Source organism: Passer domesticus, chromosome 18, assembly GCF_036417665.1.
Source record: "Passer domesticus isolate bPasDom1 chromosome 18, bPasDom1.hap1, whole genome shotgun sequence".
Lineage (NCBI taxonomy): Eukaryota > Metazoa > Chordata > Aves > Passeriformes > Passeridae > Passer > Passer domesticus.
In genome coordinates, this window is record NC_087491.1 from 1,363,354 (window position 1) to 1,389,000 (window position 25,647).

A 25,647-nucleotide genomic window follows, 5' to 3' on the forward strand; every position below is an offset into this window, starting at 1 on the left:
CCCCTGCTCTGCTGCTCCTTCCTGTCTCCCCCAGGGCCCTTGCAGAGCACCAGCCATGCTGTTTGCCCCCAGCCTGCCCACAGCCAGCCTGGGGCTGCTCACCCTGGGGCTTTTCTGTGCTGAGCATTGGCCTGGCTGTGTTCTTGAGAGAGCCTGGGTAAGGAGCCTGGAGCCCCCAGGGTCTGGCCTGAGGCGTCAGCGCTGCCCCAGCAGTGCCCATGGCCTGTCCCTGCACTGCCACCCCCAGGACTGTGCCCGGCCCCGAGAGCACTCAGGCCCTGCAGCAACACCAGGGCCAGCAGGGCAGCGGGGCAGGGCCACGGCAGCAGCACTGGCAACACCAAGTGCTGCTGCTGCTGCTGGGCACAGCTGCTGTGCCAGCACTGCTCTGCCCCCAGCTCTGCACACAGACATTGCTGCTGCAGCTCCAGAGAAGGCAACAAAAGAGGGATCTCCGGTGAAAACTTTGCTGGGAGATCAGATCCTTTAGTTCATTTCAAGCCATCAAGAGCACAGCACCTCATTGACAGAGTCTATGGGTCACGGTAAAGAAGGAGAGAAACAAAATGGGAAATCACAGAATCACAGAATCACAGAATAATGAGGTTGGAAATGACACAAACAATGGCATTTCTTTGTGGACAAGATTAATAAAAGTAAAACAAAGAGAAAGTGTGGAGGCCCAGTGGCTTAACATTGGAACTTTAATACCTCAGGGCAAAGGTGACCAGGGTCAGAGAGAGACACCCCTCTGAATACAATGGTCTCAGCCGTAAGCATTTGCAGGCTCATGCTAATGCAATGGGTTTTATTGGTATCACCCAGTTCAACTGTGTTTTTTTCCTAATGTGTACTTCCCCTAGAATGTTCTGTCCTCTCTTGTCCCGTATTGGTCCCGGTTTACTGCAATGCTCCGCCCCTGTTACCTCATTGGTTCCCCATTTGGCTGCCCCTCCTCTGCACCACTTGTGCTCAGTTCCCATTTGGCCCTTGACCATCAGTTCTGCCCCATTTTTCCTTTATGAAACGCTGTGTCCTCAGCCCCATTTGTCTCTGTCCCTGGATCCTTTACATCACAATAAACTGTGTCGGTGTTCCACATAAAGCCCTGTCTTTCGCCGTGTTCGTCAGCAGTTTAAGCAAGCATGCTCCAGGCTCTGGGAGCGCAGGTCACTCACAGAGTCTCCTTGTGGATGTGCTGCAACATGGGACAATTGCCCCGGGGCACCTTCCCTGGCTGCCCCCAAACAAAGACACAGCCCAGGCCCTGCTCTGCTGCCCCCTCAGGTCCATGCCAGGAGCTCTGACTGTGCCAGGACACTGCTGTGTGCCCCCCTGCACACTCCCCCTCTGCCCCAGGCACTGGGCTTTGCTGTGCCAGGACATTCCCTGCCCTGCCCTCAGGAGATGCCCTTTGCTGGTGGAGCTGCTGTGCTGGAGCCCAGCTGTGTCCCAGCAGTGCCCATGGCCTGTCCCTGCCTGAGGGAACAGCACGGACACGCAGCAGGACAGTGACCAAGCTGCCACAGCACTCCAGCCTTACAGACATAGCAAGGCTGGGAAGGAGAGCGTAGTTGAGCAGAGCAGATGTGGGAAGAGACAGGGCCATTGTCCCTGGCTGTGCTGCTGTGCTGGAAGTCTCTTCCCTCCACCTCTGCTCACAGGCACTGCCCCTGCAGGGACAGAGAAGGGCTGAGAAAGAATCCTGGATGCACAGGTCAGGGCAATCACTTCTTTTTATTTAAATGCACAGGGAAAAATCTTCATGTAAATCTTTGTGTTTCAAAAGAAAGGTAGGTATTAATGTTGAAATATTGAGAGTAATACTACAGTATTTTGTAAAAAAACACAACAGAGAAAAAGAAAATGTTACCAAAGAAGAAATAGACAAATAGGGAAAAAATGTCTGAGATTGTAAAGAGTTACATGCTAAGGGATCTGCAGCAGAAAAGAGAGAGTTTAATGCTTCTGAAAATATAGAGTCATCAATTTTCTCAGGGTATCCTTGAGCTCCTGGTTCCTCAGGCTGTAGATGAGGGGGTTCAGGACTGGAGGCGCCACCGAGTACAGAACTGTGACTGAGAGATCCAGGGATGGGGAAGAGGTGGAGGGGGGCTTCAGGTAGGCAAATACTGCAGTGCTGACAAACAGGGAGACCACAGCTAGGTGAGGGAGGCAGGTGGAAAAGGCTTTGTGCCGTCCCTGCTCAGAAGGGATCCTCAGCACAGCCCTGAAGATCTGCACATAGGAGAAAACAATGAACAAAAAACATACAAGTTCTAAACAGGCACTAACAGCAAGAAGTCCAACTTCCCTGAGATAGGAGTGTGCACAGGAGAGCTTGAGGATGTGTGGAATTTCACAGAAGAACTGGCCCAGGGCATTGCCATGGCACAGAGGCAGGGAAAATGTATTGGCTGTGTGCAGCAGAGCAATGAGAAAGGCACTGGCCCAGGCAGCTGCTGCCATGTGGGCACAAGCTCTGCTGCCCAGGAGGGTCCCATAGTGCAGGGGTTTGCAGATGGACACGTAGCAGTCATAGCACATGATGGTCAGGAGGAAATATTCTGCTGAAATGAAAAAGATGAGCATTAGTACTTGTGCAGCGCACCCTGAGTAGGAGATGGTGGTGGTGTCCCAGAGGGAATTGTGCATGGCTTTGGGGACAGTGGTGCAGATGGAGCCCAGGTCGCTGAGGGCTAGGTTGAGCAGGAAGAAGAACATGGGCGTGTGCAGGTGGTGGCCACAGGCTACGGCGCTGATGATGAGGCCGTTGCCCAGGAGTGCAGCCAGGGAGATGCCCAGCAAGAGGCAGAAGTGCAGGAGCTGCAGCTGCCACGTGTCTGCCAATGGCAGCAGGAGGAAGTGGCTGGCGGAGCTGCTGTTGAACATTTCTTCACTCTGGGCATGGTGGACTCTTGAAAGAAGACATTGACAAACTGGGAATAATTTCTTTGAGTCAATTCCATTGGTTTTGGTTTTTTTTTTTTTTTTTTTATCCCATCAAAATTACTTCTCTTCCAGAGAGGGCAAAGTTTTTCCTGAACTTGGCTAAACATTTTGAGTTCGGGTTTGTGCTGCTGAGCTACTGCCTTATCTTCAGCATTGTTGTCAGCCTGAACACTGGGGAGCCCAGAGACAAAACAGGGCTCCCTATGCCCCAGTGCAGTCTGATCTGCTGGAACAACACAGGTGCTCTTTCCTCATTTCACCTCTCTCTATTTCAGCCTCATCACACTAAAAACTTTCTTGAAAAACAAAGTGGACTTTTTGAATTCTCCAGTTTAAAAATATTTTTCTCCAAACCCTTCCCTCTTTCCCTGTGCACCTGAACTGGAAGGGACACCAAGGGTTGGTCTGTCTGTCTGCTGCCTGCAGTTGTGCTTATTCGGAGCTGTTTCTTTCTACCCAAGCCTTGTCCCTGCCAGTGCTGCCAGGGCCCAGCCCAGCCCTGGGAACTCAGCTCTGCCCTACAGACCCCTCCCAGTACAGGGCACTGCCCAGGGGCATCTCCCTGGCAGCAGGGCCTTAAGGGCAGGGCAGACAAAGAGAGATGCTGCAAGCCAAGGTGCTGCTGCTGCTGTCTGTAGGGAGAGGAGGCAGAGGAGGCACTTTCTGAGGGAGATCTGAGGCACATCTGCTGATGCCCAGGCTGACAGTGCAGGAGTTTCAGTGACACAGCCAAAGCTGTCAGACCCTTTCCCTTCCCTTTAGGAGAAAGCTGAGAGCAGCCCTGGCCATGCGGCACCATCTCCACAGCAGGAGGAATCTGCCCTGATGGGGGTCACTCCTGCCACCTCCAACTTCTCCCCTGCAGCGTCCATGGGGAGCTGCCAGGCAGGCTGAGAGCTGCCCCTGGCAGGTGGCACAAAAGCCCTGAGGGCTGCAGGACCTGCTCTGCAGGACAGCCCTGCCAGCCCTGGCTGCAGCCCCAGCTTCAGCCCCTGCAGCCATCCCTGGCAGCAGGAGCCGTCCTGTCCTGTCCCTCTGAGGGTGCCCAGGGCAGCCCCGTTCTGCAGCACATCCTCCCCCAAAGCAGAAACAGTAGCAGAGCCATCCTTACAGTCACATCAGTCCTGTCCTGTTCAGCTTCAGGAGATCCTGCAGCCAGAGACTGACTGTGTCAGTAGTTGTAAAGATTTCTCCATGAATGAGCTCAGAACTGTCCTTGCAGCTGCTTTGAGCCCCTGTCAGCTTCACTGCTCTCAGGTGCCTGCAGGCAGTGCCCTCAGCCCTGCTCGGCTGGGAGAGGAGCTGCTCCTTGGGAGAAATGTCTTTTTGAGCTCTTCTTGGTTGCCAGGAGCTGCCTCTGTGCCAGGAGCATGGCCCAGCTCAGCAGCACAGACACTGCACCAGGACTTTAATAACACTCTTGGGACTTGGGTGCTGTTTACATCAGACTTAGTCCCTGAGAGAGTCTTCAAAAAACTTCTCAAGAACTCAAACTGAAATTAAAACCCCAAAGTTTCTTGAAGTTTTAATGAGTCTCTCTGAGAAAGTGTCCCAGGTTCCAGTCAGAGCAGAACACTGGAGGAAGGGATAACAGCTGGGGACAAACAAGGCAAAGGTGTCTCTGGTGCTGAATAAACCTGGATGTGTTTCATGAACGCAAAGGACCAAGGCCTCAGCCCCAGCCCCTGGCAAGGCAGATCCTGTCCCTCCCTCCTTGCTCAGGGCTCTTGCAGGGATGAGCACTGGGATGTGGGGATGTGCAATGCCAAGGGCAGCACCATGGGGCAGCCCCTGCCAGGCTGCTGAGCAGGGACAAGGAGGCAATGAGGCCCCAGGCCTGCAAGGGTCACTTGTCCCCTCGTGGCCACAGGCCCAGGGCCAGCAGCCATGGCCAAAGTGCTGCCAAAGTTGGCTCTGCGAGGATCTTGTTGCTGCTGCACATCCCTTGTGCTTCTGGGGCAGATGGGATGTGACCACAAGAGACCAAGGTCAGCCGGAGCTGGCAGGTTTTTATCTTAGAGATAACCTTTCATACAGGAACTATTTTAGCAGGGAGTACCAGTTTCGTCCATGGGTGTCTGAAAAGAGACAGTTCTTTTCCATAGGAAGGAAAGCATGGAGCACCAGTGGTTCATGAGCAGATGAGAAGCAACCCTTGACATTCCAACATGAGCTGGACCTGTCAGGTCCCCCCTGGAAGGCCAAATCAGCCTGATCTATGTTCCCCTAATACCATACAGCCCTACAATGTCCCAGTGGTTCCCTTGTTTCCATGAAGCCCTGAGGTGTTACAATGACCCCTTCGTTACACGAGGCTCTGAAGGGTTCTACTGGTCTCCATGGTTCCACAAGGCCCCAACAGTGTCAGAGTGGTCTCTTGCTTCCATGAAGCCCCATGGTGTCACCATGTCCCCAAAGTGTCACAATGGTCTCCACAGGAAGGAAACAACCAAGCCCCAGTATTCCAGGGGCAGATGAGGGGTGGTCACCAGAGGCCAAAGGCAGCCAGATTAGACAGTGCTGGCAGATTTTGTCAGGGAGCTATCCTTGGTTACAGGGAATTTTAGAGGTGTAATACCAGTTTTGGACATGGATGCCTGGAGGTGAAGGGCGGTTCTTTTCCCTAGGAAAGAAAGCACGGAACACCAGTGTTTCAGAGCCAGATGAAAAGTGGCCATCAGAGGCCAAGGCCAGCCTGAACTCTGTCTTGGTAGATTTTGTCTGAAAGCAGCCCTTGGATATAGGGAATTTTGGAGGTGGAATCCCAATTTTGGCCATTTCTGCATTGATAAGAAGGACGGTTCTTTTCCATAGGAAGGAAAGCAAAGAGCCCAAGTGTTTCAGGGACTGAAGTGGAGAGAGAAGGCTCCTGAGAGGCCAAGCCAGCCAGACCTGTTTGCCCTGGCAGCTTTCGTCATGGAGGGTTCCTTGGACATACAGAATTTGGAAGGTGGAATCTCAGTTTTGACCATGGGCACCTGATTGAGGTGGATGGTTTTTCCCATAGGAAAGAAAACTGCGAAATCCAAGTGTTTTGGAAGAAGATGAGAGGTGGCCACCCTTAGGCCAAGAGAGCCAGACCTGTCTCTCCTGACACCTTTCACCTGGGGAAAATCCTAGGATGGAGGGAATTTTGGAGAGGGAATCTCAGTTTTGGCCATGGGCCAGTTATGCGAGGAATTCATGGATCTTTAACTTCTGCTGGAAGGCAGACACACGGATTCAGAGCTATCACATACTAACTGTGTGATTTTGGGGTTACTTTAATAATGTTACTTACTGTGAGAAAATTACACTGGAAGAAATTTTCTCCCAACCCTTCACCCATCTCTTTAGGTCTGCCTCACCAGTTTTCGAAGGGTTCAGATCCATTCTAAATGCTAATGATATCATAGAGTGGCTGGTGATGCTGATAGACCTGTTACATTTAGCATTCAGAGATAAGGGAAGATTAACCTGGATAAGCACCCTGACACCTACCCCAGAGCCTAGGGATGCTGCTGGCCCAGAGCCTGACCCTGCCCCACAGCCCACCTCAGAAATGAACCACCCAGCTTGGGTGAGGGTTCTGGTGAAGGAGATGGGCCAGATGCTGAAGGAGTACATTTCCACAGCTGGTGAGAAACCCTCCCCCTGCCTCAAAGAGAGAGAGTCTAAGGTGCAGCAGTGGAACCCACAGATGTTACAACAATCCAGGTTCCAGCTGAACCACAAGGGCAGTCACAGCCAGCAGCAGTTGCCCCTGTGCAAACAAGGAGGTCTCAGATGAAATCGGAGCACCCAGATAAAGATAAGAATGGAGGGCCCTCACAGTCCAGAGGACAGCTAATGGTTGAGATCTTCACCGAGTCCCTGACATACAAAATTCTCTCTAATCTGCACAAAGACATTGTACAACAGGGACGTGAGGTTTATACAACCTGGTTACTCTGGGTCTGGGACTTTATGGTTTCAGGTGTGCAAGTGGATAGTGGTGAGGCAAGGAATTTGGGACCCTTGACCCAGGACTCAGGTATGAATCAGATTTTTGTAAGGGAGTCAGGGTCCCTTTCCCTCTGGGAACGTCTTTTAATGAGTGTCAGAGACAAGTTTGTCCACAGGGAGAGAATGCAGGAGCATCACCATAGAATGCACTTGAAGACCCTTGAGGAAGGGATTCAGCAGCTGAGAGAAGTGGCAGTATTGGAGGTACTCTTTGGGAGGGATGGACAACATGATAATGAGCTCAACAAAGTCAGGTGCACAGGGCAAATATTGTGGAGTCTGGCAGATCTAGGGCCATCTCAATACACCACCTTCATTGCAACGATTAACGTCGATAACAACCAAGAGACAGTGGGCTCTGTCACCAACAAGCTTAGAAATTGTGAGAGTATGATCAATGGCCTGATGCAGGTTCATCTCTCTGCTGTGATCAAACCTCAAAAAGGAGATGAGGGAGATGAGGCAGGAGGTGAGGAAGATCAGTGCAACACCCATGCAAATCACAGGCCCCAAAGTCAGAGCCCAACATCCCCCAGCTAGAGAAAGAGGGTACACTCCACAGGCTGACCTATGGTTCTTCCTGTGTGACCATGGGAAAGACATGGGAAGGTGGGATGGGAAACCCACTTCTGTCCTGGCAGGACAGGTGCACCAACTCAAGGAGGGAAACACTAACTGAGGGAACTCCAGTAAAGTGAATGTAGCCTCAACCTGCCATGACTGAGCTGCCAGGTATGATCTGTCAGATCCCCTTGAAGGAACCTCTAGTATGTATGCCCAGGGAAGAAATAATAACCAGGGTTAGAGGGGCCCTGCCTCTAGCCAGGAAGAGGCACGGGAAAAACAGATCTTCTGGATGGTGTGGATCCGATGGCCTGGCACTTCAGAGCCACAAAAATACAATGTCTTAGTTGATACTGGTGCACAGTGTACCCTAATGCCATCGGGACATGTGGAGGCAGAACCTGTTTCCATTGCTGGGGTGACAAGGGGATGGCAGCAACTGACCCTGTTGGGAGCTGAGGTGAGCCTGACTGGGAAGGAGTGGCAGAAACATCCTATTGTGACTGGCCCAGAGGCCCTGTGTATTCTGGGCATAGACTTCCTCTGGAACGGCTATTGCAAACACCCAAAGGGACCCAGATGGGCTTTTGGCATAGCTGCTATAGAGACAGACAACATTAAGCAATTGAACACCTTGCCTGGACTATCAGAAAACCCATCTGCAATAGGACTCCTGAGGGCGGAAGAGCAACGAGTGCCAATTGCCACCTTGATGGTGCACCACTGGCAGTATTGAACTAACTGAGATGTTGTGATCCCCATCCACAAAATAGTCCATGAGCTGGAGAGCCAAGGGGTGGTCAGCAAATCCCACTCACCCTTCAACAGCCCCATTTGGCCTGTGCGTAAATCTGACAGAGAATGGAGATTGACTGTGGACTATCATGCCTTGAATGAAGTGAATCCACTGCTGAGTGCTGCTGTGCCAGACATGCTGGAACTCCAGCACAAGCTGCAGTCCAAGGCAGCAAAGTGGTACGCCACTGTTGATGTTGCTGATGCGTTATTCTCCATTCCTCCAGCAGCAGAATGCAGGCCTCAGTTTGCCTTCACCTGCAGGGGTGTGCAGTACACCTGAAACCAACTACCCCAGGGGTGGAAGCACAGCCCCACCCTCTGCCATGGACTGCCCCAGGCTGCCCTGGAAAAGGGTGAAGCTTCAGAACACCTATAGTACATCAATGATATCATTGTGTGAGGGAACACGGCAATGGAAGTATTTCAGAAAGGCGAGAGGATCATCCACATTCTGCTGGAAGCTGGCTTCACCATCAAGAAGAGCAAAGTCAAGGGACCTGCCCGAGAGATCCAGTTCCTGGGGGTAAAGTGGCAAGACGAACTGTGTCAGATTCCCACTGAGGTCATCAACGATGATGACCACGATGTCTCCGCTGACCAGCAAGAAGGAGACACAAGCTTTCCTAGACACCATAGGTTTTTGGAGAATGCACATTCCTGAGTACAGCCAGATTATGAGCTCTCTCCACCTGGTCACCTGCAAAAAGAACGATTTCCAGTGGGGCCCTGAGCAGCAACAAGCCTTTGCCCAGATCAAGCAGGAGATCACACATGCAGTAGCCCTTGGCCCAGTCAGGAGGGGACCAGAGGTGAAGAATGTGCTCTATTCTGCATCCAGGAGCCATGGTTTGTCCTGGAGCCTTTGGAAGAAGGTGCCTGGGGAGACTTGAGACTGACCACTGGGATTCTGGAGCCAAAGTCACAGAGGGTCTGAAGCCAACTACATTCCCACAGAGAAGGAAATCTTGGCCACCTATGAAGGAGTTCCAGTGGCCTCAGAGATGATTGGTACAGAAGCACAACTCCTTCTGGCACCCTGACTACCAGCACTGGGGTGGATGTTTAAAGGAGAGTTCCCTCTACCCACCATGCCACCAATGCCACATGGAGCAAATGGATTGCCCTCATCATACAGCGTGCCCATATTGGAAACATGAATCACCCTGGGATTTTGGAGACAATTACAAACTGGCTGGGAGGTGAGAACTTTGCTCTCACTGACAAAGAGAAGCAGGAACAAGTGACATGGGCTAAAGAAGCTCCGCCATACAACCAACTACCAGCAAAGGAAACACACTATGCTCTTTTCACTGATGGTTCCTGTCACATCGTAGGGATGAACTGGAAGTGGAAAGCAGTTGTGTGGAGCTCCACATGACAGGACGCACAAGCTACTGAAGGAGAAGGTGGATCAAGTCAACTTACTGAACTTAAGGCCATTCAGCTGGACCTGGATATTCCTAAAAGAGAGAAGTGGTCAAAGCTCTACCTTTACACTGATTTGTGGATGGTAGCCCATGCTCTGTGGGGTTGGAAAGGTGGAAAAAGGTGGAAAAAGGCCAGCTGGCAGCATAGAGGAAAATCAGTCTGGGCTGCTGATAAATGGAAATGCATTGACACTTGGGTAGAAAATCTATCTGTGAAAGTCTATCATGTAGGTGCCAACGTCCCCAAGAGTGAGGTTAGTGAGGAACACCACAACACCAAGCAGGTAGATCAGGCAGCAAAAGCAGAGGTGTCAAACATACACTTAGATTGGCAACATAAGGGGGAGTTCTTCCTAGCTCAACGGGCCCATGATGCCTCAGGTCATCAGGGCAGAGATGCCACCTCTAAGTGGGCATGAGACCGAGGGGTGGATCTAACCATGGACAGTATTTCTCAGGTTATCCGTGACTGTGAGACATGTGCTGCCATCAAACAGGCCAAGAGGGTGAAGCCCCTGTGGTATGGTGGTTGGTGGTCCAAGTACAAGTATGGGGAGGCCTGGCAGATTGACTACATCACACTGCCCCAGACACGCCAAGGCAAGCGCTGTGTGCTGACCATGGTGGAAGCCACTACAGGATGGTTGGAGACCTACCCTGTGCCTCACACCACTGCCTGGAACACCATCCTGGGCCTTGTAAAACAAGTCCTGTGGAGGCATGGTACCCCTGAGAAGACTGAGTACGACAATGGGACTCATTTCAAGAACAGCCTTATCAACACCTGGGCTAGGGAACATGGCACTGAGTGGGTGTACCATATTCCATAGTATGCACCAGCGGCTGGGAAAGCTGAACAGTGCAATGGCCTGCTTAAAACCACCTTAAAAGCACTAGGTGGGGGGACTTTCAAGAAGTGGGAGATTAATTTAGCAAAGGCCACATGGTTGGTGAACACCTGAGGCTCCACTAACCAAGCAGGCCCTGCCCAGTCTGAGCCCTTGCAAACAACAGATGGACATGAGGTTCCAGGGGTACATATGAGAGGTATTTTAGCAAAAACTGTTTGGATTAATTCTGCATCCAGCAAAGACAATCCCATCTGTAGGGCTGTCTTCACTCAGGGACCCAGTTGCACCTGGTGGGTGATGCAAAAGGATGGAGAGACCCAATGCATACCTCAAGGGGACCTTGTTTTAGGGTGAACTACCTATGGTACTATGCTTGTACCCGTATCTGGAAGTACAAAATTAAGGTAGTGCATGTATATATATAATTAAAGGTTTATATTTGATGTAACATGTTGGTATGGGAAAAAAATTGGGGTGGATAATCTTGGGGGTTGGTTTTTTTCTTTTCTTTGCTTGTTACTTGTAGAATTGTTTCCTATTGAGTTGCTATGAAGCTCTGATGGCTGTGTGCTAGAGATGGTGGGGAGGGGGAACTCCTCTGGTTTCATGGGAGTTTCTCTCAGGGGCGGACAGAGATACTGTGAGAACAGAGGCAGGAAAAAGATGCAGACTGGGGAGTTGGGAACACTCTCTCTCTCTGCTGGGCTTCAGAGGTGGACGGTCGGACCTGCTGCTTGGGGAATGGCATCCACTGCCACTACTATAACACAGAGGGGAACCTTTCTTCTGCTGCTGGGTCCTGCATCCCCCTTCCCTGCAAGGGCATGCCACAGGTTCCAGCTATTGTCGTGGAGTTTCTGATACATCTCATCCACCACCCCGGGATAGTTTACTCATTCCTGCCATTCCAGCCTGCTGCTTCTGAGAGTCCTGTTGGGGCACCGGGATCAGTGGCCCCAGGGTTTGTGAAGCAAAGCCTCTCCTCCATCCCTCCCTGTCTGGGCCCAGCCACCATTGCCGTGCGCTCCCCGAGCCCCCCCCCCGGCCCCGCCCACCAGGAGCCACCAGCGCCCCTGCTGGCTGCGAGCGGAACTGCACCGCAGGGGAAAGCGCCGCGGCCGAAGGGCTGGGACTGGGTTCCTGCTCTGTGATTGTCAGTGCTGCAGCTGCTGGTGTTTGGTGTGCCTTCTTATACATATGAGTAGAGAACTGTTATTGCTATTCCCATATCTTTGCCTGAGAGCCTCTAAAACTCAAAATTATAATAATTTGGAGGGAGGAGTTTTATGATATCCATTCCAAAGGAGGCTTTTGGCTTGCCCTAGCAGACACCTGTATTGTAAATCAAAACATGTTAGATTAAGGAAATAGTAGGGTGCAGTAGGGACAAAGTGTGATTGATTGTCAGCCAAGTAGGGTCTTGATTTTCATATCTATCCAATCTGTATTAGGAGGTGCTGGGAGTCAATATCAACTGGAGATTGCTGATATGAATCGATAAACAGAAAAAAACCTAAACAGGACAAAACAAGTCTCTCTTCATTGTTTTCAACAGAGTAGATTAACTTTGAATACACTTCTGAAATTTGTATAATTAACCACAGAAGAACTGAAGACCTGAACTATTCCCATGGGCTTGTCTTGTCTGGGTGTTTTGAAAAAATATTTGTGAACGTTTTTCACTGACTATTTCAACCAATGAGCTCAAGAAAGAAGAGGCCTCTGGAAAAGTAAAATTCATCACCAACCTCCAAATGGCTGAGGATCCATCCCCATCAGAGCAGCAATGAACAGAAATGGGCACAGCTTTGTGGCTGCCCCAGCTTTGGGATGGCCCTGGGCCTGGGGCAGAAGCAGCTCTTGAGGTCCCCAAGGCTGGGGCTCTTGTGCTGCCCTGGGCACATGGGATGGCAGCAGCGGCTGCAGAGCTCTCAGCACCTGAGCCAGAGGGGAGCAGGGCAGCCAGGGAGCCTCCTTTTGCCTTGGCCCAGCACCTTCCCCCATGGCTGGGACTGAGTCCTGTGTGAGCTGCAGCTGCTGCTGTGCCCTTGGCAGGGGCTGAGGCTGTGGGGCCAGTGGCCAGAGCAGCCTGGTCTGAGCAGAGCTGTGGGGCCAGAGCCGGCTGGGCTGGGCTGGGGAGAGGCCCTTGGTGCTGCCCAGAGCTCAGGGCAGCTGGCAGAGCTTGCAGGGAGCTGGGCTGGGCTCAGAGAGCCTGCCCCAGAAACCATCAGTGTCCATCTCAGCCTGGCTGAGCATGCAGAGACCAAGAAGGGCACCCCAGGGTCTGCACATTCTCTGTGTGGGAGCTGAGCTTGTGACCCCCTGAGCCTTCCCAAGTGCTGGGGCTGCACCTCCAGCTCCAGAGGAGGTATGACAAATGGGAGCAGGGACAAATAATTCCTGCTGCATTCTTTCTTGTGTTTGCTTATACAGATGATCTGGATCCATATGGAGACAAGGTGTTTTGTGTCACATAACACTGGTAAAGTGGTGAGAATAATATTTTTAAGCTGAAAATAATATTTCATGCATAATACACAGTAAGAAAAAAAGAGACACATAGGAGGAGAAGAGCATCTGAATTTTTCAGTGTGTGAGACTCATTGATGTTCCAGCAGTCAAACCTGTGCAAATACTATCTTCAGCGTTTCCTTGAGATGAGAGGTGAGTACTAGAAGCCAAGACCAGCCAGAACTCTCTGTCCTGGCAACTTTTGTCTGGGAGAACCCTTGCATATAGGGAGTTTTTCAGGGGGAGTATCAATTTTGACCATGGGCACCTTGAAGGACAGGGGGTTCTTTTCCATAGGAAGGAAAGCACAGAGCACCAGTTTTCCAGGGACTGATGGGAGGCAGCCCTTGACATTCCAAGATCAGCTGCACTTGTCAGGTGACCCTTGGGAGGCCAATCCAGCCAGACCTGTTCCATGTTCCCTTGGTCCCATGGTTCTCTGCAGTGTCCCAGTGTTCTCCTTGCTTCTGAAATGTCACAATGGCCCCGTGCTTCCATGAGGCCCTGCAGGGTCACAATGGCCTTTGGTTCTGTGGGGCCCCATGGTGTCACATGGTCTCCATGATTCTATGGGGCCTTGCAGTGCCACAATGCTCTCCATAGATCCACGGTGCCCTGCAGGATTACAACGGTCCTTTGGCTCCATGAGGACCTGTAATGCAACAATGGCCACTTGGTTCCACAAAGCCCTGCTGCTTCACACTGGCCCCTTGGGACCATGTGGCTCAACAGAGCTAAAAAGATGTCCTTGGTTCCACATAGCCCCACAGTGTCACCATGGTCTCCACAGAAAGGAAACCACAGAACCCCCGTGTTTCAGGGGCCAATGAACTGCAGTCACCAGAGGCCAAGGCCAGAATGATCTGTCTGTCCTGGCAGGTTTGTCTGGGAGCAACCCTTCGACATTTGAAATTTTGAATGTTGAATCCCAATTTCAGCTTTTTTAGCCTGCAGAAGAAGGCCAGTTCTTTTCCATAGGAAGAAAAGCATGGATCCCATGTATTTGGAAGACAGGTGAGAGCCAGCACTAAGGCGGCCAAGGCCAGTCAGAGCTGTCTGTAATGGCAGCTTTTGTTTAGGAGCAATCTTTGCATATAGGAGTTTTGGAGGTAGAATCCCAGTTCAGCCATAGGCACCTGGAGAAGAAGGATGGTTCTTTTCCATAGGAAGGAAATCGCAGAGCCCCAGTGTTTCAGGGCAGAATAGAGGCAGCCACCAGAAACCAAGGCTAGTCAGAGCAGTCTGTCCTGGCGGCTTCTGTCTGGGAGAAACCCTTGCATATAGGGAATTGCACATGAAAAGTACCAATGAAAGGTACCACCTGCATGGGTGCCCATGTAGAAGGGAGGGTTCTTTTCCATAAGAAGGAAAGCACAGAGCCTCAGTGTTTGAAGGCAGGTGAGAGCCAGCTCTCAAGAAGTCAAGGTCAGCCAGACTTGTTGGTAATGGCAGTTTTTTGTCTGGGAGCAATCCCTGGATATTGGGAATTTTGGAGGGGGAATCCCATTTTGGTCATGGATGCTTGTATGAGAAGGGCAGTTCTTTTCCATTTGAAGGAAAGCCCAGAGCCCCAGTGTTTCAGCAGCAAATGAAAAGAGACCCTCAACAAGCCCAGGGCAGTTGAACCAGTCAGACCAAGCCAAGTAGACCTGTTACCTGTTCCCTTGAATTGATGGGGCCCAGCTGTGTCACACTGGTCCTTTGTTTCCATGGGGCCCTGCAGTGTCACAATGGTCCCTTGCCTGCATGAGGCCTTGCAGTGTCACAGGGCTCTCCTTGGTACCACAGTTTTACAATGGACCCTTGGTTCCATGGGGACTCAAGTGTCAGAAGGCTCTCCTTGTTTCCATGAGGCCCTGCAGTATCACAGGGGGCTCCTTGGTTCCACAATGTCACAGGTGACCCTTGGTTCCATGGGGACTCACAATGTCAGAAGGGTCTCCTTGGTTCCATGAGGCCCTGTAGAGTCCCTTGATTCAACAAGACCTCAAAGTGTCACAATGGCCTCCAGGATTCCATGAGGTCCACAATGTCACAGTGGACCTTTGGTTCCATGGGGTACCACACTGTTACATGAATCCTTAGTTCCATGGGCCCCTGTAGTGTCACAATGGACTCCTTGGTTCCATGCTGCCACACAGTGTGACAACTGCCCCTTGGCCTGCCAACACTCCAGAGTGTCACAATGGTTCCTTGCTTGCATGAGGCCTTGTAATGTCACAATGGCCCCTTGGTTCAGTGAGCCCTTTGGTGTCACAATAGCCTCCATGGTTTCATAAGACCCTGCTCTGTCATAATGGACCTTTGGTTCCATGATGCCTCAGGGTGTCGCAATGGTATCATTGGCTCAATTGGTCCCTTCATCCCATGGAGACCAAGAGTGTTCACTGCAGTCCCCTTGGTTCCATGAGTCCCTGCCATGCTATGATGGCCCCTTGGTTCCAGTGGGTCCCAAAGTGTCAGAATTGTCTCCATTGTTCCATGAGGCCCACAAAGTTGCCCTCATCCCCTTGGTTCCACAGGGTGCCACAGTGTAACAATGGACTCTTGGGTCCATGAGGTTCCTCAGTCACAATGGTCTCCTTGGATCCACAGTGTCACAGTGGCCCCTTGGCTCCCTGTGGACACGCTGTGTCACAATGGCTCATGGTTCCATGAAGCTACACAGTTTAACAATGGACCCTTGGTTCCACGAGGCCTTGCTGTGTCACAATGGATTTCTGGTTCCATGAGCTTTCACACTTCCAACAGCAGTCTCCTTGGTTCTGCAGTGTCATCATGGCACCTTTGCTCCGTGAGGTTCCATAGTATAACATGGTCACCTTGGTTCTGTGAGATTCTGCTGTGTCACAATGGACCCATGGTTCCACAAGGCCTTACTGTGTCAGAATGGCCCCTTGGTTCCAAGAGGTTTCTCAGTGTCACAATGGTCTCCTGGGATCCACAGTATCATAATGGATCATTGGTTCCATGTGGCCTCAATGTGCCAAAATGGATTTTGGTTCCATGGGGCTCTGCTGTGTCACAATGGACGCTGTGTTCCATGAGTTTGCACAGTGTCACAGCTGACTCCTTGGTTCTGTGAGGCCCCGCCTTCACCCAATCTCCAAAATATCACAATGAGTCTTCTTAACAACAGTATGCTATTTCAGAGGGTATCATTTATTCATGCCTGAGGTCTAGGGAGGGATAACTCCTAACCTTATGTGGACATGTAATTCTACCAGTGTGTTGCTTATGTACAATCAATAAATGTATATTAAAATTTACCCATTACAATAAAACCCACCCCAGGTTCCCAGATTCAGTCCTTCCTTTTTTTGTCACTGCATTCTTGAGCCAGATGTCTTCTATTTCAAACATCCTTGCTGGGAAAGTAGATCCTGCATGATTTGTTCCTGTTCTAAAAGTTCACAGGCATGGTAAGAATTGAATAAAACCTTCTGGTATCAAGGCCAAGGTTTTGTGTGGGCAGGCAGAGGCAGGCAGGAGGCAGAGCTGTCAACAAAGAAAGGGGCCAGCCAGGTGGGGCAGCCGGGGGATGACGACAGCCTGCAGGGACAGAGGCACAGGGCAGGGACACCGTAGGACAGCCTGGGCTGCACAGGGCACAGGGATGTGCAGCAGCTGCAAGGCCCTGACAGAGCCAACTTGTGCAGACACAAAGAGCACCAAAGCCCCAGAGGGTCATTAAAGTCCTGCTGCTGTGTCTGTGCTGCTGAGCTGGGCTGGGCTCCTGGCCCAGAGGCAGCTCCTGGCAAGGGCAGCACTGCAGAGAGACAGCTCTGGCCAGGAGCAGCTCCTGGGCACAGCCCAGCAGGGCTGGGGCACTGTCAGGGCAGCTCAGGGACACCAGCAGGGCACAGACAGAGCTGACAGGGGCCCAGCACTGGCAGGGGCTGGGGGATGTCCCAGAGGGGGATGTGTGACAGCGGCACCTCTGTGGCTGTGTCCTAGAAGCAGAGCAGCTGTGATGTCAGCAAGGGGCTGTGTGACAGCACAGAGTTTGTTGTGTGAGGTCATCGAGCAACTGCAGACATCACAGAGGGAACTGTGTGACATCACAGAGCAGTCTGTGACACCATGGAATGGCTGTATGACATCATAGAGCAGGCTGTGAGGTCAAATGGTGTGCTGTGACATTACAGAGTGGCAGTATGGCATCACAAAGACTGTTTTGTGACATCACTGTGAGGGCTGTGACATCACACAGCTGTCTGTGACAACATAGAGTAGGTTGTGAAGAGAAGAACATCATAGAGGGTGGCTCTGTGACATCAGAGAGTGGGTTGTGACATCACTACATGGCTGTGTAACATCATAGAGCAGGCTGTGTCATCACAGAACAGACTGTGACATCACAGGCTGACTTTCTGAAGTCACAGAGTCTTCTGTGACATCACAGAGCAGCTGTATGATGTCACCAGGTGATATCCTGGAGCTGCTCTGTGACATAACAAGGGTGTGGCAAGACCTACCAGGCTGGGCTATGACATCACAGGAAGCTGTGTGACATCACAATGGGGTTGTGTGACATCACAGATTGGACAGTGACATCACAGGGGCTGTGTGAGGTCACTGGGGAGGTCACTCTGCCCCAGCCCCCCCTCACAGTTCCCCAGAGCAGTCCAACGCTGCTCGTGCACAGCGGGGTCCCCTGACCCCCCGGGTCCTCCCGCCCCCAGCACCACAGCCTCCCCCAGAGGATGTTCCACGAGATCGACCCCAGAGCCTGACACGAGGACGGGGGGCCGGGGCCATGGGGGGCGGGACAGGGACCCCCCGGCAATGTCCCTGTGTCCCCCAGGGCCAGAGCCTGGGCCAGGGCTCCTTCACCCTGTTATGAACAAGGACTTGAGAGCGCTGAAAAAATCCCCAGCAAGGGATCAACAAATAGCAGTTTTAATATTAAGGGACAGCACCACGAAGTTCCTTGGCAAGAGTCACTTTGCTCCTGACTGGACACTTCAGGCACACCAGGGAAACAAAGCAATGACAAAACCAAACAAAATCCAGGCAATCAAACCAGAAATGAACCGAGAACTGTCCCTGTGTGTGTGTGACACAAGGACAGTGAGGGCAAGGATAAAAGGAATACAGCCTAAAAGCTTTCAGAGCTCAAGCTTAATAAGACTTGACTTATACCTTAACCTTAACTGATATATTCAACTCCAAAATTTAGCAAAAGAATAGAGCGTAGCAGTATTTAACCTAACTTATAACATATGACTTTGCAATTTAATAGAGGAATAATACTTAACAATATTCAGCTTAATTTATAACATATTAAACAGAACAACTTAGCAAAAGAACAACTCCTAGCAGCATTTAACTTCACTTAGACCTTGTGACTTAACCTTACTTAGAGCCTGACTGTCTCAGCTATCCAAGGCACTCCAACCCCTCAGAGAGCAGCATTTCTGACACATTTCCCCAGCACAGGCACTCCTGTATGCACACAGACACAAAGAGTCAGTGCAAGGCACCTGTGAGAAATTCCCCTGAGGGCAGGAAATGCTCCCTGTGGATGCTTTGGCATCTCCCCAGCGGGTGAAGGGTTGAGCCTGGAGGAGTGGGGGCATTGGCCCAGGCTCCATCGTTGTTTGGGGTCCCCAAGTGCAGCAAATGGGAGAGTTCCTGGCTCAGAAAGGCTCCACTCAGAGGGAGTCGCTGGCCCAGGAGAGCTCCAAGGGGCTCCTTTTGTAGTGCTATTTGTAGGGCCCCAAGAGAGGGGCTGCAGTCACAGCAATGGTTCATCCTGGCCACACTTGCAGCAACAGCTTTCTTTGGCACTGTGAGAACAGGGATGTTGTGCCACTGAGGGAACAAAACCAGTTCCCAAGGCTGCTCCTACAGCAACCAGGACCTGGTTGGGCACAGCAGTGCCTGGAGCAGACAGTGTTTGTGCTGAGCTGCAGAGGAGCTGAGCCCAGGGGCTGTTGGCCAAGGCCGAGGCCCAAGGACCATTTCTGAGCTGGCAGGGCAGCCTGAGAAGGGGAGGGTGGAATGCAGCAGCACAGGGCCCATAGAGGCAAGGGACCATTGTGACACTGTGGGGCCCTGTGACACCAAGGGATCATTGTGACACTGTGGGGCATTATGGAAAATTGTGGAAATAATTGTGACATTGCAAGGCCTCATGGAACCATGGAGAGACCATTAAGACACTTCACAGTCTCATGGAACCAGGGAGCCATTGTGACATTGTGAGGACTCATGGAATCATGGAGATCATTGTAACACTTAGACACCTCATGGAACCAGTGAGACCACTGTGGCCTGGGAGTCCCCACAGAACCAAGAGGACCATTGTGATACTGTGGGGCTTTGTGACACTGCAGGGCTGCATGCAAACAAAGCTCCAGTGTGACACAGAGGGGCCTCAAGTCCATTGTGTTGTGACACAGTGGAGACAAAGGAGACCATTGTGACACTGTAAACCTCCATGGTCCAAAGGTCCATTGTGACATTTCAGGGCTCATGGAAAAGAGGAGCCATGTGACATTGTGGAGCCTGGAGAACCACAGACATCATGGGGGCACTGCAAAGCCTCATAGAATCATTCGGACCATTGTGACACTGCAGGGCCTTCTGGAACCAGGGGACCATTGTGACACTATGGGGCCCCGCAATGGGAACGTGTTCCCACGAAGGGAACACGGAAGAAGTTTGGCTAGTTTGGTGTCCCATAGGCCACCTGACTGGTCCAGCTGCCCTTGGCATGTCGAGGGTCTCTTCTCATCTGCTGCTTAAACACTGGGGCTCTGTGCTTTCCTTCCTATGGAAAAGAACTGTCTTTCTCGGCCAGGTGCCCTTGGCCAGAATTGGAATTTCACCTCCAACATTGCCTATTGTGACAGACTGGAGGAGATTGTTGGCTTGAAACATTTCGTGTGTAGGGGACGAAGGGGCAGGTCCAGCCTTGCCCTGCCCTGGAACCCCAGCACTGCCCGGCCCTGCAACCCTAATCCCCCCAGAGCCTCTATCCCAGCCCAGCAGTGGCTGCCAGTCCCTGGCACAGCACAGGCAATACTCCACAGCCACCTCTGGAGCCCTAGCCCAGCTCCTGAGTGACCAAATGAGCCCAAGTCCCACCTGGGGGAAGGGCCCAGAAAGACCAAGGGGTATTGAAGGCTGACCACAAGGCAAGCACACATCTTGACCCTGCATGCTCTTGGAATTTCCATCTGAACACTGCTGGAATCCAGGTGTTAGTAGCTGTGTGTGTGTGTTTCTAAGTGTTTTTTGTCTTTCTTTCTGCATCTTCTTCTAATTCCATCCCCCTTGCAAATTTTGAGTTTAATTAAATTCAACAGGCTTACAGTTTTTGAATTTGAATGGGCCATGTTGTTGCATTAAGAAGTGGGTTTTTTGTTGATTGAATATCATATTAAACCTTTTGCTGGTGTTTCTCGGATTTTCTGTGTTTGCCAGTAAAGGCTGTTTGGTTGTTTTGAACTTCTGAGAATCTCTTATTGGTATTTCTCCAGGGAGTCCAACTCAGAGGGCACAAATAATTGTAATTCCTTTTAAATATCTCCTTGAGAGAGTTGTTTAGTGGATGGGAGTCAGGGCTTGTCTGTCCTGCTTGGCACAGCCCGGGCAGGGCTTTCCCAGCTACATTCCACACTCCATTGCCTAGCTGGAGCCGCTGGTGCCTCTGAGCTCTGCTGCCCCAGCCCCAGGGACGCTCTTCTTGTCTGCCCATTCCCCCACGGCCTCTGGGCAGGGATGGCCTCAGTGGGGGCTGCTGACATCCTCAGCAACTTGGAGGCTGCTGCTGGATTTCACTGCTGCAGAGGCTTGTTCAGCCTTCAGCTCTTCAGTGCAGGAATTCAGTGTCCCAGGGCTCATTAACACTGAGAACACTTTAACAAGCCAAGCCTTTGGGGATAATTTGATTCCAGTTTCCAAATATTTTGTGGTTGATTAGACAGATTTCAGAAGTGTATTCAAAGTGAATATTCTATTTAAAAACACAGTGAGAAATCATTTTACAGGTCCTCTTTAACTTTTTTTTTTCCTGTTAATAAATTGATAAGTGCAATCTCCAACTATCATTGAATCCTAGCACCTCCTCATGCAGTTTGAATAGATATGAAAATCAAGACCCTTCATGGCTGACAATCAATCAGACTCTGTCCCTACCCCCTCCCCACCTTTTCCCCCATCCAAGCCCTGGCACTCAGAGCAGCCTTGTGCAAATCTGAGCTCCCTCCATGCCAGGCAGGACATCTCATCACATTTGTGTCCATTGTTGTCAGGGACTGGTGACACAGAAATGTTTCTTGCCAGCAAAGACAAGTTAAACATGATACAGTTTAATAACCATCACAGCTCTTCCCTCAGCTCTCTGTGATGTCCCAGCAGCATGTGACATGTCCACCACCCCCCAGGGATTTCCGTACAGGAGCAGTTTTATACAAAATCATAAGAAAAGGTAGTTCTGTGATAGTTATAAACACAATTAAGATGTTGACTAATATGATGTTTATTTGAACTGCAGAAACACTGGGCACCTCCCTGAAGCTCAAAGCATGTAACCAGTAAACTGACAGGCACTTGAATGACCAGAGAGCACCTGGAGAAGGAACTCTGGGAGCAGCCAGATGTACATAGGATCCAGCTGGTCAAGTGAAGAGATGTCCTTTGACATGGCCATTTCAACAGATGAGTGGGAAAGACCTGAAGGAAGAGGGAAAGGAAATAATAGACTGAATAACAGTGACACAAGTAGATGGGAAAAGCAGTACTTCTTTTCATGCCATCAGCACACTTCAAGAAAATTCACAATATTGGTGGGAAAACCGCCATTTCTCAAAAGTACTCTTGCCACTCAGATAATAAAAATGTGCTTGTATAATTTGAAATGTACAAGCATTAAAACCTCTGTTGCTTTCCAGGCAGCCATCAGCTGTGTGCCCATGAACAGGCAGTGCCACTTGTGCCCTGAGGTGCCCAGCTGGGATTGGATCTCTGCGAGAGCACCTGAGGGAGAGCAGAGCACCTTGCAAGCTGCAGGTCCCTGACAGCCCCACAGGGCTCCTGTCCCATCAACATCTGCTCTGCTCCAGTCTGAAACAGAGCCCAGCATGGTGCTGGGATCATCAGAGAGCTGAGGTGTGTGCTGGAATTCAATGCCCTCCCCATCCCACAGCAGCCCTGCATTTCCCTGCTCCAGCCTTGGTCTCCAGCACAGCCATGGAGGCTCTTTGGGCTCCTGAGTGTTCCTGCAGCCCCCAAGGGCAGCTGAGCTCTGCCTGTGGCACAGTCAGCCCTGGCCAGCGCAGGCCATGCTCAGCAATTGCTTGTGTGTGCCTGGCCTTGCTGTCAGCCCCGGCAGCGGCTGCGTGGCCCCTTGGTGGCCCTGTGCTGGCCCAGCCATGGTGGCCCAGCCCCTGTGCAGGCCCAGCCCAGGCCAGGAGCATTGCGGCTGGGAACGGCCCCTGTGCCGTGGTGCCCACAGCAGCCTTGGGGCTCTGTGCCCCATGGCCTCCCTGCTGGGCAGCCTCTGCCAGCTCCTGCAGAGCCCCTGGCACCTGTGGGCCTGCACAGACAGCCCTGCCCCGGGCTCTGCCGGCCTCTGAGTCAGCAGAGAGGCCGGCCAGGGCTGGCCATGGCCGGGAACAGGCCCTGAGCCCCGCAGGAGGATGGAGCTGGGCCACAGCCAAACTCAGCCCAGGGCACAGCTGGGCTCAGCAGCCAGGGCTGCCAAGGGCTGGGGACAGAGGCTGGCACTGACAAATGTGCTGGGCCCCCTCCCTGCTCTGTGCATGCCCCCAAGGACACAGAGCAGCCTCCTCTCTGGGGCACTTGCCTGTTTGCAATGCCTTGCACAGGCGCTGGCCCTGCCCCACAAGGCCTGGCCTGAGTCCTGCCCCTGCACGCTCAGCCAGGCTGAGATGGACACTGATGGTTTCTGGGGCAGGCTCTCTGAGCCCAGCCCAGCTCCCTGCAAGCTCTGCCAGCTGCCCTGAGCTCTGGGCAGCACCAAGGGTCTCTCCCCAGCCCAGCCCAGCCAGCTCTGGCCCTACAGCTCTGCTCAGACCAGGCTGCTCTGGCCACTGGCCCTACAGCCTCAGCCCCTGGCAAGGGCACATCAGCAGCTGCAGCTCACACAGGACTCAGCCCCAGCCATGGGGGAAGGTGCTGGGCCAAGGCCAAAGGAGGCTCCCTGGGTACCCTGCTCCCCTCTGGCTCAGGTGCTGAGAGCTCTGCAGCCCCTGCTGCCATCCCATGTGCCCAGGGCAGCACAAGAGCCCCAGCCTTGGGGCCCTCAAGAGCTGCTCCTGCTCCAGGCCCAGGACCCATCCCAAAGCTGGGGCAGCCACAAAGCTGTGCCCATTTCTGTTCATTGCTGCTCTGATGGGGATGGATCCTCCGCCACTTGGAAGTTGCTGATGAATTTTCCTACTCCAGAGACCTCTTCTTTCTTGAGCACTTCAGTTCAGGAATTCATTGACAAAATTTCATAAACGTTTAAAACACCCGAACAAGAAAAGACCCTGGGAATCATTTAAGTGTTCAAGTCTTCTGTGGTTAATTGATCAGATTTCCAAAGTGTATTCAAAGTCAATATAGCATATTGAAAACAATGCAGACAGAGCTGTTTTGTCCTCTTTTCTTTTCCTGTTCATATATTGATACCAGCAATGTCCACCTCATACGGACCCCCAGAACCTTCTAATGCAGTCTGAAGAGATATGAAAATCAAGACTCTTCATGGCTGACAATCAAGAACACTTTGTCCCTACTCCCTCCTCATCACTTCCCTCATCCAACCCCTGGCACTCCTATGGATCAGGAATGGTGTGGCCAGCAGAATCAGGGCAGGGATTTTTCCCCTGTGCCTGGCACTGATTCAGCAGCACCTCGAGTGCTGTATCCAGTTCTGGGCCTCCCAGTTTAGGAAGGACATGGAGGATCTGGAGCATGTCCAGAGAAGGGCAACAAGGCTGGTGAGAGGTCTGGAGCACAAGTCCTGTGAGGAGCAGCTGAGGGAGCTGGGGTCATTTATGCTGGAGAAGAGGAGGCTCAGGGCAGACCTCACCCCTCTCTCCAACTCCCTGAGAGGAGGGTGCAGCCAGGTGGGGTCGGGCTTTCTTCCCAGGGAACAGTGACATGACAAGAGGACACAGCCTTCAGCTGCACCAGGGGATGTTTAGTCTGGATATTAGGAAATATTCTTCACACAAAGGGTGATTGGGCATTGGAATGGGCTGCCCAGGGAGGTGGGTGAGTCACTGTCCTTGAAAGTGTTCAATGAAAGACTGGATGTGCCACTCAGTGCCCTGGTCTGGGTGAGAAGGTGGTGTTTGGTCCCAGGCTGGACTTGATGCTCTCCAAGACCCTTTCTCTGATGATTGTGACACTGCAGGGCCCTGGGGAAGCAAGGGGCCATTGTGACACTGTGGGGCTGAATGGAAGCAAGAAGTCCATTGTGACAGTCTGGATCCTGCTGGAAGCACAGAGGCCACTGTGACACTGCAGGGCCTTGTGGAACCAAGGGGCCATTGTGCCACTGCTGAACTGAGGAGACCCTTGGGAGAGCCTGGGGACAATGGAATCAAGGGGCCATTGCTCCATTGCAAGGACTCTGGGGACTAAGGGAAAAATTGTGACACTGCGGTGCCCCATGGAACCAAGGGTCCCTGGTGACACTCCAGGATCTTGTGTCACCAGGGCTCCATTGTGACACTGCAGCACCAAGGAATTCATTGTGGAACTCTGAGGCCTCATGGAACCAAGAGGCCAGTGTGACCCTGGAGGGCCTTGTGGAACCATGCAGAGCATTGTGACAGAGCAGGACCTGGTGCCATGATGGGGCTATTGTGACACTGCAGGGTCCCAGGGAACCAAGGGGCCAGTGCACCTCCTGAGGGACTCATGGAATGAAGAAAAGATGTTGGACACCGTAGTGCCATCTGGGACCAAGAGGCCATTGTGACACTGTGGAACCAAGGAGAGCATTGCTGCACTGTGAGATCTCATGGAACAAAAAATCCACTGGGACACTGCAGGGCCTTGGGGGACCATGTCACTATTGTGACACTGCAAGGCCCAAGGATCCAAGGGAATATGTGACACCAAAGTAACATTGTGACACTGGGAGGCCTCATGGAATCGTGCAGACGATTGGGACACTCTAGGACCTCATGGAACAGTGGTAACACCTAGCTGGGTGCAAGTGTGGATCTGCTGGAGGGTCGGAGGGCTCTGCACAAGGGACCTGGACAGGCTGGATATAGGGCCCAAATCCAACAAGGTGAGGTTTAACAAGTCCAAGTGCCAGGTCCTGCACTTTGGCCACAACAACCCCTACAGCACTACAGGCTGGCGACAGAGTGGCTGGACAGCAGCCAGGCAGAAAGGGACCTGAAGGGACTGATGGACAGCAGGCAGGACATGAGGCAGCAGTGTGCCCAGGTGGCCAAGAAGGCCAATGGCTCCTGGCCTGGATCAGGAATGATGTGGCCAGCAGGAGCAGGGCAGTGATTCTTCCCCTGTGCTCAGCACTGGTTGGGCAGCACCTTGAGTGCTGTGTCCAGCTCTGGGCTCCA

At 52.1% G+C, this 25,647-nt stretch overlaps 2 protein-coding genes across 2 annotated transcripts in view; one reads left to right on the forward strand and one right to left on the reverse strand.

Moving 5' to 3' along the window:
* Window positions 1-25,647, forward strand: part of LOC135283009 (sterile alpha motif domain-containing protein 1-like) — a 194,644-nt gene that overhangs the window by 133,225 nt on the left and 35,772 nt on the right. The gene's annotated exons all lie outside the window — the stretch shown is intronic.
* Window positions 1,923-2,892, reverse strand: LOC135283012 (olfactory receptor 14C36-like). The gene has a single exon (XM_064393360.1). It carries the CDS (start codon window positions 2,890-2,892, stop codon window positions 1,960-1,962), a length of 933 nt encoding a protein of 310 aa, XP_064249430.1. The 3' UTR covers window positions 1,923-1,959.

Bases quoted from the DNA above. Each gene is read 5' to 3' on its own strand.
- LOC135283012 (XM_064393360.1), bottom strand. From the start codon at position 2,892: ATGTTCAACAGCAGCTCCGCCAGCCACTTCCTCCTGCTGCCATTGGCA.